General features: G+C 55.8%; 1 protein-coding gene across 12 annotated transcripts in view; it reads left to right on the plus strand.

The window, feature by feature from the left end:
- SSBP3 (single stranded DNA binding protein 3) overlaps window positions 1–15528 on the plus strand; it is a 163490-nt gene that overhangs the window by 139518 nt on the left and 8444 nt on the right. For 8 of the 12 annotated variants that reach the window (XM_060139966.1, XM_060139969.1, XM_060139968.1 and 5 more), the window contains 7 exons: window positions 2143–2209; window positions 2326–2402; window positions 10818–10906; window positions 11591–11639; window positions 12272–12307; window positions 12790–12844; window positions 14154–14224. In XM_060139966.1, the coding sequence (XP_059995949.1) occupies window positions 2143–2209; window positions 2326–2402; window positions 10818–10906; window positions 11591–11639; window positions 12272–12307; window positions 12790–12844; window positions 14154–14224 (444 nt within the window). The remainder of the gene's footprint in view (window positions 1–2142; window positions 2210–2325; window positions 2403–10817; window positions 10907–11590; window positions 11640–12271; window positions 12308–12789; window positions 12845–14153; window positions 14225–15528) is intronic. The other 4 variants (XM_060139967.1, XM_060139972.1, XM_060139976.1 and 1 more) reach the window with 1 other exon arrangement.

The raw sequence follows: 15528 nt of genomic DNA on the forward strand, positions 1-15528 counted from the left end.
TAGATGGGTGGGCGGTGAGCAGTGGGGTTCAGCAGGGTTAAGGAGAGGAAGGCTAGAGTCTGGGGTTGTCAGGCAGCCCTGACATCACATCCCAGCGGAGCCCCTACCGCACCCAACCCATGGACTCAGGCACGCAGCTGAATGACCCAGCAGATTCTGGTGGGATTTGTGTGTTCACTGGGCAGACACTTCCTGCGCCTGCCCCATGGTGCTGTAAGCGAGGCGCTGGCCTAGTTCCAGGAGCCTGTGGGACGGCCCCAGAGCATCTCTCTCCGCAGCAGGCCCCCAGGGTGTGTGCACGGCTTGTGCTTGCAGTCCCATATGTGAGCCGTTATTTTTCTCCTTTCTCACGCCTGAGGGCTTCAGCCCTTGCAGTGCGGCCCCTTTTACCTTGGTTGTTGCACTCCTTCCTTCCCTGGTGGAGGAGGCCCAGACTACCTCACTTCAGGGTCACTCCAGTGAAGGAAGTGACTCCTAGGTCCCTTCTGGGCCTCCGGGAAGCCCTGCTCTGCTCCTGAGTTCTGACACACAGCAGGGTTAGGGGAACCCAAGGAAGAGCCTCCGGCCAGAACTGGTGGTCAACACTGGGCTACCTGGAGAGGAAGTGGTTGTCCAACCCCCTACGGCCACTCCATCAGAGTTAGATGGGGGCTTACCAAGGCCCAGGGTGAGGATCTCCCGGCACCTCAACATCCCAAGAGCCCCCAAACCAAACAGCCTCAGTGGCAGGTCTTCCTGTGTCCTCTCGGAGTCCTGAAACCAGGCTCGAGAAATATCCCAAACCCCCAAGTGGGCAGACACAAACCAGCCAGGTGATTGAGAGCTTGGGAACTCGGGGGAGGAAGCAGAGCTGGGAGAAAGCAGGAGGTCGGAACAGCTGAAACCCAGGGCCACAGAGAGAGACTCTCCGCAGCCCCAGGCAGATGGAAGCGGCAGGTGCCGGATGCCACTGCTCAAGCAGCATGGCCCTCCCAGAAGCCTCCCCTCCCCAGACACGCACACACCCCGTTCTGAAGCTCAACAGTGAGAAGCTGTCCCTTTGTTTCCCACCACCTCATTCCAGAACTGGTTTGGGCCATCCGCTCCCCACTCGGCCATCATCCCCACAGCACAGTCGGGGCTGGGGGACCCGGGCAAAGCAGGGGGCGGGGGTGGAGGTCCCCGTCACAGGTGCCCAGCTTTCACAGAGGCTTTCCTCTCCAAGCCGAGGGCCCGTGCTTAGTCCTAAGGCGTGGGGTTCTAAAAGCGAAGTTCCCTTTCCCTTGCTTTCCTCCTTTTTCATATTGCAGCTGAAATAACTTCAGTCTCAAATAAATCGCTTTGAAGGGGTTTTCGTAGCCGGTGTGCCAGGCGTTCACTCAGGAGACCGCTGGCCCCGTCCTCATCTTCTCTGTAGTAGTCACACCAGCACACGCCACGGGCACCAGGCTTTGGGTGGCAGGTTGTCACTCAGCATCCTGCTCACCCTCTCCTAGAGGCCTCCTCCTCCACCCCTGGGGTCCAGAGTCCTGGGTGTTCTTCCTGGCTCTGCCGGCAGGTGACTGAGGGCTGACTGGGGGCCCTCAGGCCTCTGGACCTCAGCTCCCTCATCTAAATCTCAAAAGCCACCTCCTCCCCTGCCCCCTTGAAGAAGGACCTCCCACGGTGGCAGGATTTTAGCTAGTGGGTCTCATGGGTCCCCACAGTTGGGAGTTGGGGATAAAACGAGTTACATCTCCACTCTCCACGAGGCAAAGGAGAGACAGGGTTTGGCCTAAACTGCATCAGCTGGAGTTTGGGTGGTAAAAGGGAGGGAGGGAGCAGTGCTGCCTCTGAGGGGGGTGTGGCTGGTGGCCCGGCCAGAGTGTGCCTGGGCTCTGGCAGGTGCACAGACCTGCCGAGATGGCAGCGCTGGGCCGTGGTTCCTCTCCCAGAGACGAAGCACCCATGCTGACCCACCCGTGCTGCAGTTTTCCATAACACCAGCTGGAGCTGACTGCTGCTGCCCGGGGACCCCCCAGCCGGCGGGCAGCAGGAGCGGTCTCGGGGAGGCCATGAGTGGCCCTAAATGGTCAGGTGGGGAGCCTGGGCAGGCAGGTGCATTCCCGTCTGTCCCCAGCTCCGGGGAGCAGCCTCTCACCTCGGGTCTTACGTCTCTTTCAGCCTCCGGGAGGAGTTCCTGGGACACAGCCACTGCTGCCCAATTCCATGGATCCCACGCGACAACAAGGTAGATAGACAAGGCAGGGTGGGCCACGGGTGGGGGGGGGCACCAGGAGGGGCTTCCCCCCACCACTGTCTGCCTCTACCTCCTGCCACTCACAGCTTACCCGCTCTGTCACGCAGGGCACCCCAACATGGGAGGATCAATGCAGAGAATGAACCCTCCCCGAGGCATGGGGCCTATGGGGCCCGGCCCACAGGTAACTGACCGCCTGTCTGTCTGTCCATCTCCCGGCCATCTGTGTGCACCCGCCTTCTCTTCTCTTTCCAAGTCTGTTAGTCTTTCCACGTCTCGCAGCTTGGAGGGGTGAGGGGAGAGGGCGTGACCAGGGCCCCAGCGGCCCGTTCTGCCCACAGCTGGGCAGCCCACCTGGCAGAGTTGAGGGGACCCCCAGCGAGCTGGGGAAGAGGAGCATTTGGGAGCCTTCCATGGGAGGGATTTGAGGAATTTGGAAGGCAGGGGTCTATGTCCGCGAGCAGCGGTGTGGGTCCCCAAAGCTTCCTCCCACCTTTGGGAGGTAGGGTGGGCCTGAGCTGGCTCAACGGTCACAGTTTGTTGGGACCCAAGGCAGGATATTGCATTATTCTGCCTGCAGCTCACCAGTTGTCTGACTTTGGACGAATCACTTTCACCTCGGTGGCCCCAGCAGGCCTCAGCGTCCCCCCCAGTCCAGTGGGGGGTGAATCTGTAGCCGTGGTTCTTGGTGGTACCACCCAGCTGCGAGGAGCCAGGCCGGCCAGGGCCCCGGTGCTCCCTTCCACTCAGAGCTTTTGCCATTTTCATATACCAAGCTCCTGCCTAAGCTTTCTTTTGCCCAGAGGGGCTCCACTGCCAAAAAGGACAGTTTAGAAACCTCTAGAGGAAATTATCTCAAGTGCCCTGCCCACCCCTTTATAGCAGCAACACAGTGGTCGCTCCTTGGGGTGCAGCTCCACGCCCACAGGTCCCGGGTCCCACAGCACCATCAGGCAGGGGCCTGGCAGGCCATCCCTGTTCCAGCACCTTCTCAAGTTGGCTCCCGCTCTTCTGAGTGTTTGAACGCGGCTCTGGGTCCCGCAGGCGCCGTGGCAGAGAGTTTGTGCTCTGCCCTCCTTGGGAATTCTCCAGTATCTGACTATCTAAAGCCAGAAGTCTGAGTAAGGAGAAGGGGCATTTCACAGTGAGAGCAGGAGGATTTTGTTCTAGGGTGTTCCTTTCCTTCGTTTCTGCCCTGCCTGGAGGCCTGCTTGTCTCTCCCACTCCTGCGTGTCAGTGTCGGGATGCTCTGGGCCCCTGCACAGGTTTCCGGTTCCCTTGGGCATGAGGTCATGCCCCCACTCACGCACACATGCCTCCCTTTTGGAGGAAGAGGCGTCTGCCACACCCCACGGCCCTCCACTCTGTCTGGAATTGTATTTACAGCACACCCAGCTGCCGCGTTCTTCTCGGCGATGGCTGCAACATCTGTGGCGTTGAAAGATTTTTAGGGAGGTCCTTGTCTTTCGTCGGCCCCTTAATCCTAAGAGGAAGCAAGCCCACACCAATTGCAGCTCCAGTTTTCTTTTCTTTCCTCAAATCCCCCAGAGCTTGTGTTTTCACCAGCTCCTTTTAAGCTCCCAGAGTGGCCCCTTCCTGCCGGGCGGCTGGCTTGAGCTGACCTCCGCAGGAACCCGTGGGAGGGGTGGCAGGGTCTGAAAGCCAAGCGTTCCCTGTCCTGAGTCAGAAACTCTCAGATTCCTCAGCCACACACTAGAGATCCTCTTGGTGTGGAAATCAGCAGTGGCCTTGGACTTCCAGGATGTCTGGGGGGTTGGGGGTGTCTAGGGGACACAAGAGGATGGAGTACTCCACCACCCACCCCTCTTGATTCTTGGAGACTGTGCATCTGTAAAATGGGAGGAGACCAGTACTTCCTTGTACGGTTGCTGAAAGGAGGAGGCTCAAGTTCTTGGCCTGATGCTTGGCCCAGGGTAGCCTCTTAGGAAGCAGTTCGTGTTTTCCAACTTGAGGCCTTAAAACCAGTGTTCAGGACTCGAGCTGCTTGGGTTTGGTGATTGCTTCGTGTTTTCTTTTATTTTTTCTGGCAAAGGCCATTAACAGCTTGTTAAGTCTGTAGTAATACCGAGGTTCCGGAAGCTGGGAATGGGTAATTACCAGACGGACCGAGGGCAGAGTGTCCCGAAGTCTAGGGCTTCCTCCTGGCTTAGCGGGAGTTTCGTCGTGTCCATGTCCTCGAGCAGCAGCCTGGCACACTCTCACGGCACGTTTAAAGGGGGTGGTCCTGAAGGCCGAGGTCTTGCTGAGAAGGGCCCTCCTGGCCTCACCAAGCAGGGTACAGGGGTGGAGCTCTCGTAGGCTCGGAGGTTGGTGCCCAGAGGGGAGGGAGAGGCTAGCCCTGCAGTGAGGCCAGCTGACCCTTTCCACCCAGCCAACCTCAGGGGCTCTGAAAACATCTCTCCCTTTTTTTTTTCTTTTTTTCTGCTTTTATTGAGATATAATTAAGATACGGCACTGTGTAAGTTTAAGGTATACAGCATAATGATTTGACTTACATACATCATGAAATGGTTACCACGATAAGTTTAGTGAACATCCATCATCTTATACTGATACAGAATTAGGAAATAGAAAAAAATGTTTTTTCCTTGTGATGAGAGCTCTTAGGACTTACTCGTAACAATTTTCACGTATAACGTAGAGCAGTGCTCATTCTGTTTATCGTGATGTATGTTGCATCCCTAGTACTTAATTATCTTGTAATTGGAAGTTCGTGCCTTTTGACTGTCTCCATCCAATCCTCCCCCCCACCTCCTCAGCCCCACCTGCTGCCAATGGTAACCACAAATCTGATCTCTTTTTCTATGAGTTCATTTGTTTTTGAAGTACAATTGACCTACAACACTGTGTTAGTTCCTGTTACACAACGTAGTGATTCAGTATTTCTGGACATTTCAAAATGATTGCCACAATAAGTCTAGTTACTATGATGGTGTCACCATACAACGATATTATATAGTTACTGACTCTGTTCCTCACACCATACATTTCACACCCATGACTCATTTTATTTTGCAACTGGATGTTTCTACTTCTTAATCTCCTTCACTTATTTGTTTCCTCCCCCCGCCCCCTCGCCCTCCTCCCCTCTGGCAACCACCCATTTGTTCTCTGTATCTGTAACTACTTCTTCTGTTATGTTACGTTTGTTCATTTGCTTTGGTTTTTAGATTCCACATATGAATGAAGTCATACAGTATTTATCTTTCCTTATCAGACTTATTTCACTTAGCATGATGCCCTCAAGGTCCATCCATGTTGTCACAAATGGCAAGATTTCTTTTTTATGGCTGAATGATATTCCTCTCTCTGTGTGTGTGTGTGTGTGTGTGTGTGTGTGTGTGTGTGTGTGTACCACATTTCCTTTATCCAAGATGAATGGATAGGTTGCTTCCATATCTTGGCTATTGTAAAAAATGATGCAGTGAACATAGGGGTGCATGTATCTTTTCTAATTAGTGTTTCTGTTTCCTTCCTTTCCCATATCACGTGTGCCCCTCTGGGTAGGGTGCAGTATTAAATTCCAGAGCCAAACCTCCCTTAGAGCAATCTGGATGTCCTCACCAGCCCCTCACTGGGGGCAGAAAGACCTGGCCTTGAGTGAGCCTGGGCCTGGGCAAGATTGGGGTATGAGATGGATTGCAGGTTCTGGGGTCAGCCAAGGAGAGTGGGCATCACAGAGCCTGGAAGTTTTAGCCCCCCAAGCTGAGGGTAGGGAGAGGACAGGACCTACCCCCCAAGCCCTTTCTCTCTGTCCCCTGAGGGTGCTGCCCTGATCACTCAGAGTGGACAGGAGACGGATGAGCTTAGTGGTAGGAACACCGTCCTGGCCTCAGCTCAGCCTGTTTGGGCCTCTTTGCAGTCCCTCATCTGCAAAATGGGTGTCCGGGTGATGACCTCACAGGGCTTACCGTGGGGCTGCGTGAAACAACAGCTGTGAGACAGACCGCAGCACAAGGCTCCGCAAAGCATTGCACGGATCCCATTCCCTCCTTAGAACCTGGGCCCAGGGAGGGAGCCCTGTCTCTGCCATGCCTGGACTGTTAAGAAAGGTGACCAAGCCCCTTCAGGCAGTCTTTAGTAAGCACCACTGCATGCACGGGGCCGTGCTGAGACTGGACACAGAGGTGGGAAACTTTCAGCCTGTTATTCCAAGTGGAGAATAACATTGCTAATAGTGGGACCACTCTAGAACTTTCTGAACAAAGAATAGGTACAGGGTGGTCTTGGGGTTACTTTATAGGTTTCAAAACCGAATGGAGTAACATCATACTTTCTGAGGTTGTGTATCATTTTGGCCTAAATGTCACAAAGGAACCAGCAAACTAGGCATCACCCTGCCCTTTGCCCTCAGTTCCTCAGGCAGATCTTATTCTGGTTTTGTGAAGCAGCCAGTGGCGAAAAGGAGGTAGTATTTCCACTTAATTGTATTCTCCCTTTAACGAATTATGCCTGTGCCTGTGTCAGGTGGGAACTTCTGGCTCAGTGTTTCAAAAGTGAATCCTGTTGGTGTGAGGCTGAAGCCGGCAGGGCTCTGAGGGCTCCCCGGATGCCACTTGCAGCGCGTCTGGGATTCCGGCTGGGGTGGGGTCAGCACAGCCTAGAATCAGATCGCCAACCTGGCTTGTCTGCATTTGAGAACGTTCGGGCCAAGGATAATCCACCATCCCTAGAGACAGGCCTGTGCCACCAGGAGAAGCTGCATCTCCCCCCTGAGCCAGGACAGTCCAAGCTCAGCGCCTCTGAGCAGAGACCCCAGAAGGAGACGGAAGGATCGTAAACCAGGCCAGGGCACCCTGGGCTGGGGAGGAGAGAGTGGAGCCACTCAAGGCACTTCCCCGGTGGCTCCTCGGAGACCTCCCAGTGGGGCTGGCCAGGCTGCTACGTGATTAGAGGTGGTGGAGGGCCGGCCCAAAGCCCAGGAAACTGCCCAGCAACCTGGAGACCCCTTTGACAGGTCTGTCCTAAAGACTATTCTTTGGGGCCCCAGGCAACATCAAAAAAGAGCCCCTGTGCCGAGGAGCTGCAGGAAGCAGAAGCAGGCCCCAGCCCCTGCCAGCTGCAGGGTGCCTTTCTGCATCACCGTGGACCTTGCCCAAGAGCGCAGAGCTGAGACCAAGAGGGTGGGGCCTGACCCTTTATAGTTCCTGACCACGGATCAGCCCCCCTGCCCAGGGTCTGGGGCGCCCTCGTCGGGACAAGCTGTGGGTGTGGGGAGGTAGACAGACACACTCATGCACACACCCCTGTGGATGTGGCTGGCTCCACGGCTGCACCCAGGACTCCTCTCGGGTCTCCAGCTGCCCGTCCCTGCAGAGTAGTGCTGAGGTCAGGAAGAGGGGGTGTCTGGCTACGGCCACACCTCAGAACCCAGTGCTGCGGGCAGGTGGGCACTGGGAGAAGAGAGAACCATTTCTACTGAGTCCGTGAGGCTGTGCTTCTAAGCCCTCCCATCCTCTGTGGAAAGGCCAGGGTCTCTGATTTGAAAACTTGCCTCCAGAACCTGACTGTCAGCCTTACTTTCACCCCTGAGTTACTGTGTGGCCTTGGGTGAGTCTTGGGCTTCTCTGGGCCTCCAGCTTGTCATCTGTGAAGTGGGGCCGTGTAAGTGGCCATCGGGGTCTGGGCCTCTGCGGGAGGGAGGACCTGGCAGGCCTGCTCCCTCCTGGGCAGTGGCCGTGCTGGCTTTCAGGAGGCTCCTGAGGGGGTCGGGTTAGGGCAGCAGGTGGTGCCCCCGGAGCCTCCCCTGAGGGGCTGCGTGTCCAGATGTCTTTCAGGAGTGAGCACCCTGCTTCATCTCCTCCTCGCCACACTCTGCTGCCACGTCCTGGGCTCCCGCCGGCCCCCAGGCCAGCCTTGCACTCCATCCCCACAGTGCCGGCCGCTCTCCTGGGTGTGAGAGAGAGCAGGAAGCAGCTGCAGCCCCTGGAGGAGATCTCATTCTCTCTCTGGAAGACCTTTCTGATTGGCCAGGCTGCACACAGTGGAAGAGTGGGCTGCCTGGGGAGGTGGTGAGCTTCCTGTTCTGGAGCAGCGGAAGCGAGGCTGAGATTTGTACAGGGGATTTAGTAACTGCACGTGGGCTTAGAAAGGGCCCTTTAAGACCTCATGCTTAAGGCAGTATTAAAGGCTTTGGCGTTTGCTCTGCTAACATCCCAAATCAGTACACACCTCTGAGGGCTGAGGGAGCACTTCAGGGCCATCATTTCATTTGATCCTCACACGGCCCTGTAAGGGTGGGGGCTCTTTGTCCCCATCTTATGGACGAGGCAGCACAGTGGAGGGGTTGCAGCTCTGAAACCATGATCATAGCTGCACAAGGGGCCATCACTCTGCTTCTGCGCCTCAGTGTCTTAATCTTTAAAGTGGGGATAGTAGTGAGGTTGTGGTGGTTAAATGTAGGTGATACTAAGCCCGTAGCACAGCCTGGCACGGAGGAAGCATTGTTATTTTTGTGGTTTGCCCAGAGTCAGGTTGTGCTGGGGCAGGCTCTCCGTGTTCTGACCTCAAATCGGTGGCTCTGCTCACCACGCGTGGCATTGTCCGTAGGGAGGGACTGGCCCCTTTGTTCACTGATCTTGCGGCATATTTGCTCCAGGGCAGGTGAGTGTCTTCCGGCCCAGGGACTCAGCCCTGAGCGGGCACGGGGGATGCTGGCGGCCAGAGGAGCCCTCCGCGGCCACGCTCCCCTCCCTCCCCCTACTGCAGGCCTTGCTGTCTGCCAGCCAGCCTGGCGCTGCTGCAGTAATTGTGCACATCCTGTCTGGACACTCTCACTCCAAACCCCTCTCTGGGTGACCAAGCCAAGGAGGTGGTCCCGAGATGGTCCCTGGCTGGAGAACCTGCCACCAGCCTGATGGCGGCTCTGTTTGTCAGCTCTGGCCCTTGAGCCTCCTGTTGTGTCCCCACTCCCACCCTCCTCCCCACCTCCCAGATGTGTGGTGTAGAGAGCAGACCCTGAGGCTCGCAGATCCAGGATTAAACCCCAGCGGAGACATTAGCTGACTGTGAACTTGGGCACATCTTTCTCCCCCCAGACCCTCAGTCTCCTCTTCTATAAAATGGGAATAATACCAGCTTCATGGCATCGTTACAAGGTCCAAACCAGAGACTGTATGTGTTATGTGCTCAGTAAAAAATGGCCAATGCTGGCTGTTCCTTTGCCATCAAAATTCCACCAACCTGCTACTTTCTCCTGCAAAGGCAGAGCTCAAGCTACAGCCAGCCTCATGTTACTTTCCATTCATTCACTTCTTCACTCCGTTGATGATTCAGCGCCCAGTCTGTGCCAGCTGATGTGTGCAGTGACGGGGGTATGAAGATCAGTAGGATAGAGTTCCCGCCTTCCAAAGGGGTTCAGAGTCCAGTGGGAGAGATGGACATGTGGCCACGATCATAAGCTAGAGTGCTGCAGGCCATTGGGGGAGGACATTACAAGGCACTCTGGGAGTGACTAGGATGGAGCAGTTAACCCCATGGGATGGAGCAGGGAAGGCCTCACAGAGGAGGTGCTGTTTGAGCTGAGTATTGGAGGATGTGTAGGAGCCTGCCAAGTGGAGAAGGGAGGCAAGATATTTATTCCTGCGAAGAAAATAGCTCTGGAAGAGGTGAGTCGGGGAGCAGTGGTGAAGGAGATGAGCCAGCTGAAAGGCCTGGGTGCCTGGTTCAGTGGCTCTGACTCATCCCACTGCCATGGTGGGTTGTGCCGAGCTGAGTTGGGACTCCTGCAAGTTTCCAAGTTTTGTGTAGACTCTTCTCTTAAATGGAACAGTGATTCCCTTGAGCAGGGAGACAGAGTTTTCCCTCCTGCTCCTCCAGTACTGTGCCTGTTGAGGGCCGCACGTGCTGACACCTGCATCGGGTGACGATATGGAGGGACAGCCCAGACCCGGGGCGGGGTGGGGTCTGCAGATGCCCTGCCGCGGGACAGGCCTTTCGGGAGTGTGCCTCCCCTCCCACGTGCAGACTCAGCCCTGCCCCCAGCCTGCTGGCTGTTTCTTCTCCCCAGATTTCTAAGGTGGGTGGTGGTCACCAGCTGGTCCTATTACTGAGTCTCTTCCCCTTTCCTGCCTGAGTCCTGAGGGCAGGTGCCAACCAGCATCATGAGCTGCTTCCTGGATGCCTGTGTGCTTTCGGGAGACCCATGCTGAAGCCCTTGAAGTTGCATCTAAAGCTGGGACTGTTCCTTTGTGCTGGCTTGTCATTGTGGTCCTGTCAGTTGGTTCCCACCCAACTTTTTTTTTTTTTTTTTTTTTTTGCGGTACGTGGGCCTCTCACTGCTGTGGCCTCTCCCGTTACGGAGCACAGGCTCCGGACGCGCAGGCTCAGCGGCCATGCCTCACAGGCCCAGCCGCTCCACGGCATGCAGGATCCTCCTGGACTGGGGCACGAACTCATGTCCCCTGCATCAGCAGGCAGACTCTCAACCACTGCGCCTCCAGGGAAGCCCCCACCCAGCATTTTTTTAATGAATGTATTACTTTCTCATCAGATTCTTCTCACAGACTAACTCTCTCGTTTATGTTCTGTTTGTTTTTCCCCCTCCTTCTCTCTCCGGTTCCCCTTCTCCTTCTCATAGACTGACGCTTGGTTATCGTTGCAGAATTACGGCAGCGGCATGAGACCACCACCCAACTCCCTTGGCCCCGCCATGCCCGGGATTAACATGTAAGGCCAACCACCCTGCTGGCGGCTCAGAGCCCATGGCTTTCCCCGCCCTTTGCTCCCCCTGAGAGACTTGTGATGGGAGTAATCACTGGCACCCCTCTGGACCTCAGTCTCTCATCAGTAAAGTGAGGATGTTGAGCATACCGGTGATGAGACCTCATACACCCCCCTATAGTGCTTGTCTGTGCCAGGCAGTCTTCCAAGCTTGCTACGTGGATTAGTTCACCTGATCTTCATGATAACCCTGTGAGGTGCTTATTATTATCCCCTGTTGACAGATGGGGTAACTGAGGGTACAGAGAGGTGAAGTAACTTGCCCAGGCTCACACAGCTCTAAGTGGCAGGGTCAAGATTTGAAGCCCTGTACGGTTGATCACTCTTTCAGGGACTTCAGTGGTGTAGCCCCTTTGTGGTAGTTGATCCCTATGAGAATCTCTGTATTCCCTTTCTAGGAAAATGCATGTGCAGAGGAAATATTATTTTCACAAATTTTGCACATAATTTATAGGAATCTATAGATTTCTACCCACGGAACTACACATTATTACCCCAGAACAGCTCTAGGAGTGTATGAAGGCTTCCTGTTAGTGATTTCAGCCCTCTTGTTCTGACCCTGCTGGCACTACCCCGTTGGTGCTTATAGCATCATTTTTCATTGTCTCCATCTCTCTCTCCCTCTCTCAGGGGCCCGGGAGCTGGCAGACCCTGGCCCAATCCTAACAGTGCTAACTCAGTGAGTACCCAGGTTGGCGGGGGGAGGCGCTATCTGCTAGGGACTGCGTTCTAGGGTGCAGGGTGGTTCCTGTCCCCAGGTTGGAGGTGTCATGGGGAGTGGGATGCAGCAGGATTCCACCTGATGCCTTCAAGGAGAAGCCCACCTGTAAGGCGAAGCGTGGGAGTATCATGCTGGGGCCCTCAGGGGCTCTCCCCGCTGCTCTGCAGAAGCTGAGGTGTGAGCTGCGAGCCGGGCTCAGAGCCCTGTCCATGTAGAGGCTCCTGCCAACCTCCTCTTTCTTGGCAGGGCTGGCTTCCAGCGCTCAGAGGAAGGAGCTGGGAAGGGGCTTAGCACAGACAGTGCCGGGCAGGAGGCCGGGGGTGGGGGAAGCGCTCACTTTGCTGACCTAGAACTGGAGGGTCTCCCGCGCCTATGGCCCCCCAAGGCTCCCTGCCAAGGCTCTCAGGATCGGTTCAGCATAGGAACTGGACTTGGCTCACATCCCTGGCCCCCCTAGAGACACTAACCAGGTGGCTCAGTGTGTTTCCCATCAAGAGTGAGGTTGTGTCCCCCAAAGGATTTGGAAGGTAGAGCACTCATTGCCTGTCAGAGGAGGTGTCTCTGAGGTGTCATCCCCCTCTTGTTTCTAGATTCCATATTCCTCCTCATCACCCGGCACCTACGTGGTAAGTGTGCAGGTTTGGGGCATCGCGTGTCTAACCTCATGTGACTGTGTGTACAAGAGTGCGTGGGGTGGGGGGGCCCTGTCTCTTTCCTCTCACAGCATATTCTGAGCACAGGTTCCAAACTGTGCTAGAACTTGCGGTCAGTATTCAGGTGTCTGTACTTTCTGGTGGCCCAGAAGCCCCCAAACAAGACCCAGAGTTGGGACCCCCATTCGGGGGACTGACCAGTAGGCCAGTCAGCTTCCACTACAGGCCTCTGGTTTCACCAGTCCCCACGTGTATGAGCACACGCACGCCCACAGCTGCCTTGTGGTTTAAAGAGAAGAAAGGGGGAACCCAGTTCCCCCAAGCCTTAAACACCTGGGCCCCGGGTGAGCACTGGCTGCTGACTTGGCTGGAGCTCAGTGGCCTCTCCCCACGTGTGTCATCACCATGGGCTTTTTACCGTGGGTTTCTGATGCCAGTTTTTATCTCATCTCCAGGGACCCCCTGGTGGTGGCGGCCCCCCAGGAACACCCATCATGCCTAGTCCTGCAGGTAAGAAGGCTGGGGGAGGGGTGCCGCTGAGGGAGTAGGGAGTCCTGGAGGGGCCTGGGTGCAGAGCCAGGGCTTGCAAGCCGCTCTTCCTGAGCAGTGCGCCCCCCCACCCGGCATCTTGGCACCAGGGATTTAGTGGGCAGGAGGCCCCGGTGCCACCAACCTGCCATGTGGCCTCAGCCGGGTCACTCCTCATCTCCAGTGAAAGGACAGGGCAGAGCAAGGAGACCGGAAACGGGGGGTCTTACTGCTTTCGGCTCCCGCTGGTCAGAGAGAATCCTGTCCTGGCTGTCATTTCTCTAGATGACTGAGAAGGGGCTTTTGGGTTCTGGCATCCTGGGACCAGGACTCTACAGAGTGATGCCTCTTGAGTGTCTAGAGCTATTGGCTTCTGGTCCTCTGTTTCAAAGATCCCTTTTCCCCTTTTCTTTAATCAGAAGAGGGCATGTGCGCACACCCACACCACACACACACAGCATCACAACTGTGTTTTTTCCCAGCTAAGAGTAGCGTACCGTCAACTAGAAGGAACTCAACATACTATCTTTACCCACCCCCAAAATAAAAAGTGAGAGGTAGTTGGATCTCTGCCCGAGAAATACTGGTGCGTGCTCCTGATATAAACATGTTAGCTGATTTCCTAAGGAGACTTTGCTGGCTAATTGGGGACACGGAGGAGTCCCTCTCTCCCATCCCCTCAGCTCCCTGTAGCAGGGCAGCTGCTCAGTGGCAGGGGTGGCTCTGGCGGCGACCGTGATATTCCCGCTCCTGTTCCCTCTTTCTGCTGCTGCATTTTTATGAGCTGCATGACCTACATTCAGACTGGGTCACATTAAACCACTCCATATGTTACTGCGTCGCCAGCACCATCCCTGCCTCTCTCTCCTGCCCCATCAGCTTGGCAGGGCGGCCCCATCAGCTTGTGGTGTTTCTCTTTCCCCGTTTGACTAACACTGCCGGGCGGGGTTGGGAGGAGAGCACAGGTGGTGGTCTGGCCGCCCCTGCATTGCCAGGCAGTGTCTGGGGACCAGATTTGGTTTGAGATGGGGGAGACGGCTTTGCCACGTCCATGTTGCTATCCAGGCACCCTGAAATCCTTCCTTTCAGGGTCGAGTGGTTTTCACAGTTGAATTTTCTGCGATTAAAAACTTTGTGAATCTTCATTAAATACAAATTAGCCAGAAAATGGTGGTACTTAGAGGAAATTTTAGGTGATAAAATACAAAAGAATGAGTTCAAGTGCCATGAGTTTGTTTTAATTAAGAAGTGAATTAATCACCCCGACTTGCGGGTTTCCACTGTTCTACAGATTCAACAAATTCCAGTGACAACATCTACACAATGATTAACCCGGTGCCGCCTGGAGGCAGCCGGTCCAACGTAAGTCAGCTTCTAATAATTTACACATCAGGTACTGCGACAGATCCGACTGACCTCGTCGGCTGAGCGGAAACAGGCTTAGCTGATGGCAGCCATTTGTTACCAAAGATGGATAAAATAAACCATCAGAAAAGTGATTGACTCTTGGGCAGCTTGGTTCCCATTTCATAGCTGGCAGCGGGTGGGAGAGAAGTGGGTGGGCTGATGCGCACACCTCTGGTCAGAGCGGGGCACCCAGCCTCACGGTGGGGCCCCCTGCTGGCCCGAGCCGGCTGTGGACGGGGAAGAGCAGCAGGCTGCAGGTGGGCCTGGGCCGGTCCCTGCTCGGCCGGCTGACTGTGCACCTGGGCGATGTCTCAGGTCCGTATCCTTGGCTGTGGAGCTTTGGGGGGAGGCCCCCGGGGGCCTGCCTGCTGTGTGCCTCTGGGAGCCCTCAGACCCCCCCATCTTGTAACCTCTCTGCCTCTGCTCGGGCCCTTCCCTCATCTAGAAGCCACTTCCTCCCTTCTTGGCCTCTCGAAGTCCCAACCTGTAATGATGTTGTCGCTCAAATTCCACTTGTTCTGATTCCTGCTCACCTACTCCCTCTCGTGTTCCCGCGCCCGTGTCAGGACTGGACTGTGCAGTGGCGGCCTGTCTCCCTCTCCCGGCTGGGAGCTCCCTAAGGACAGGGCTGGTCTGACCCACAGACAACCCTTCCTTGCCAGGTGGGGGAGGTGAGTCCCACTGGCCTTGCCCTCCGGGAGCTCAGGGTCTGGAAAGGAGGCTGTCACGTGACCACATCGGTAGTTTGTGGGCTGCAGAGCCAGAGGGTGGGCTTGTGGCCCCAGGGTTGGCTCGGGCCCTTAGGGATGCACAGTTTGGTTTTGCCAGTTCGGTTCCTGATGTGCCACCTGAATCACCCCATGTGTTAAATCCTGATTATGGGCTGCCCTGTGCTGGCCGCTGCGCGTGTTTCATCCTCCAGCAGCCTCTGGGTGAGGGTCATTGCCCTGCCTCCTGGGGGTGCCGAGAGGGACCTTACCCGGGGTCCTGGGACCGAGAAGTGTGGGAACCTCGCTCCTCAACTGCTGCTCCACCACCATCTCTCCCCCTCTCCTGGGCAGCCAGCATCTCCCATAGCCCCTGCCTCTCCCTAGGGTGGCCAGCCATTTGGATTTTAGCGCGGAAAGCCCTGTGTCCTGGGAGATGACTTCCCAGGACACAAAAATGCTGGGTTTTGGTAATGGATGCAGGTTGGGCAGAAAAGTGTAAGACCCGTATAGTGGTCCCAAAGACAGTACTGAGCACATGAAAGTGGCATA

This window comes from Lagenorhynchus albirostris, chromosome 2, assembly GCF_949774975.1.
Source record: "Lagenorhynchus albirostris chromosome 2, mLagAlb1.1, whole genome shotgun sequence".
Lineage (NCBI taxonomy): Eukaryota > Metazoa > Chordata > Mammalia > Artiodactyla > Delphinidae > Lagenorhynchus > Lagenorhynchus albirostris.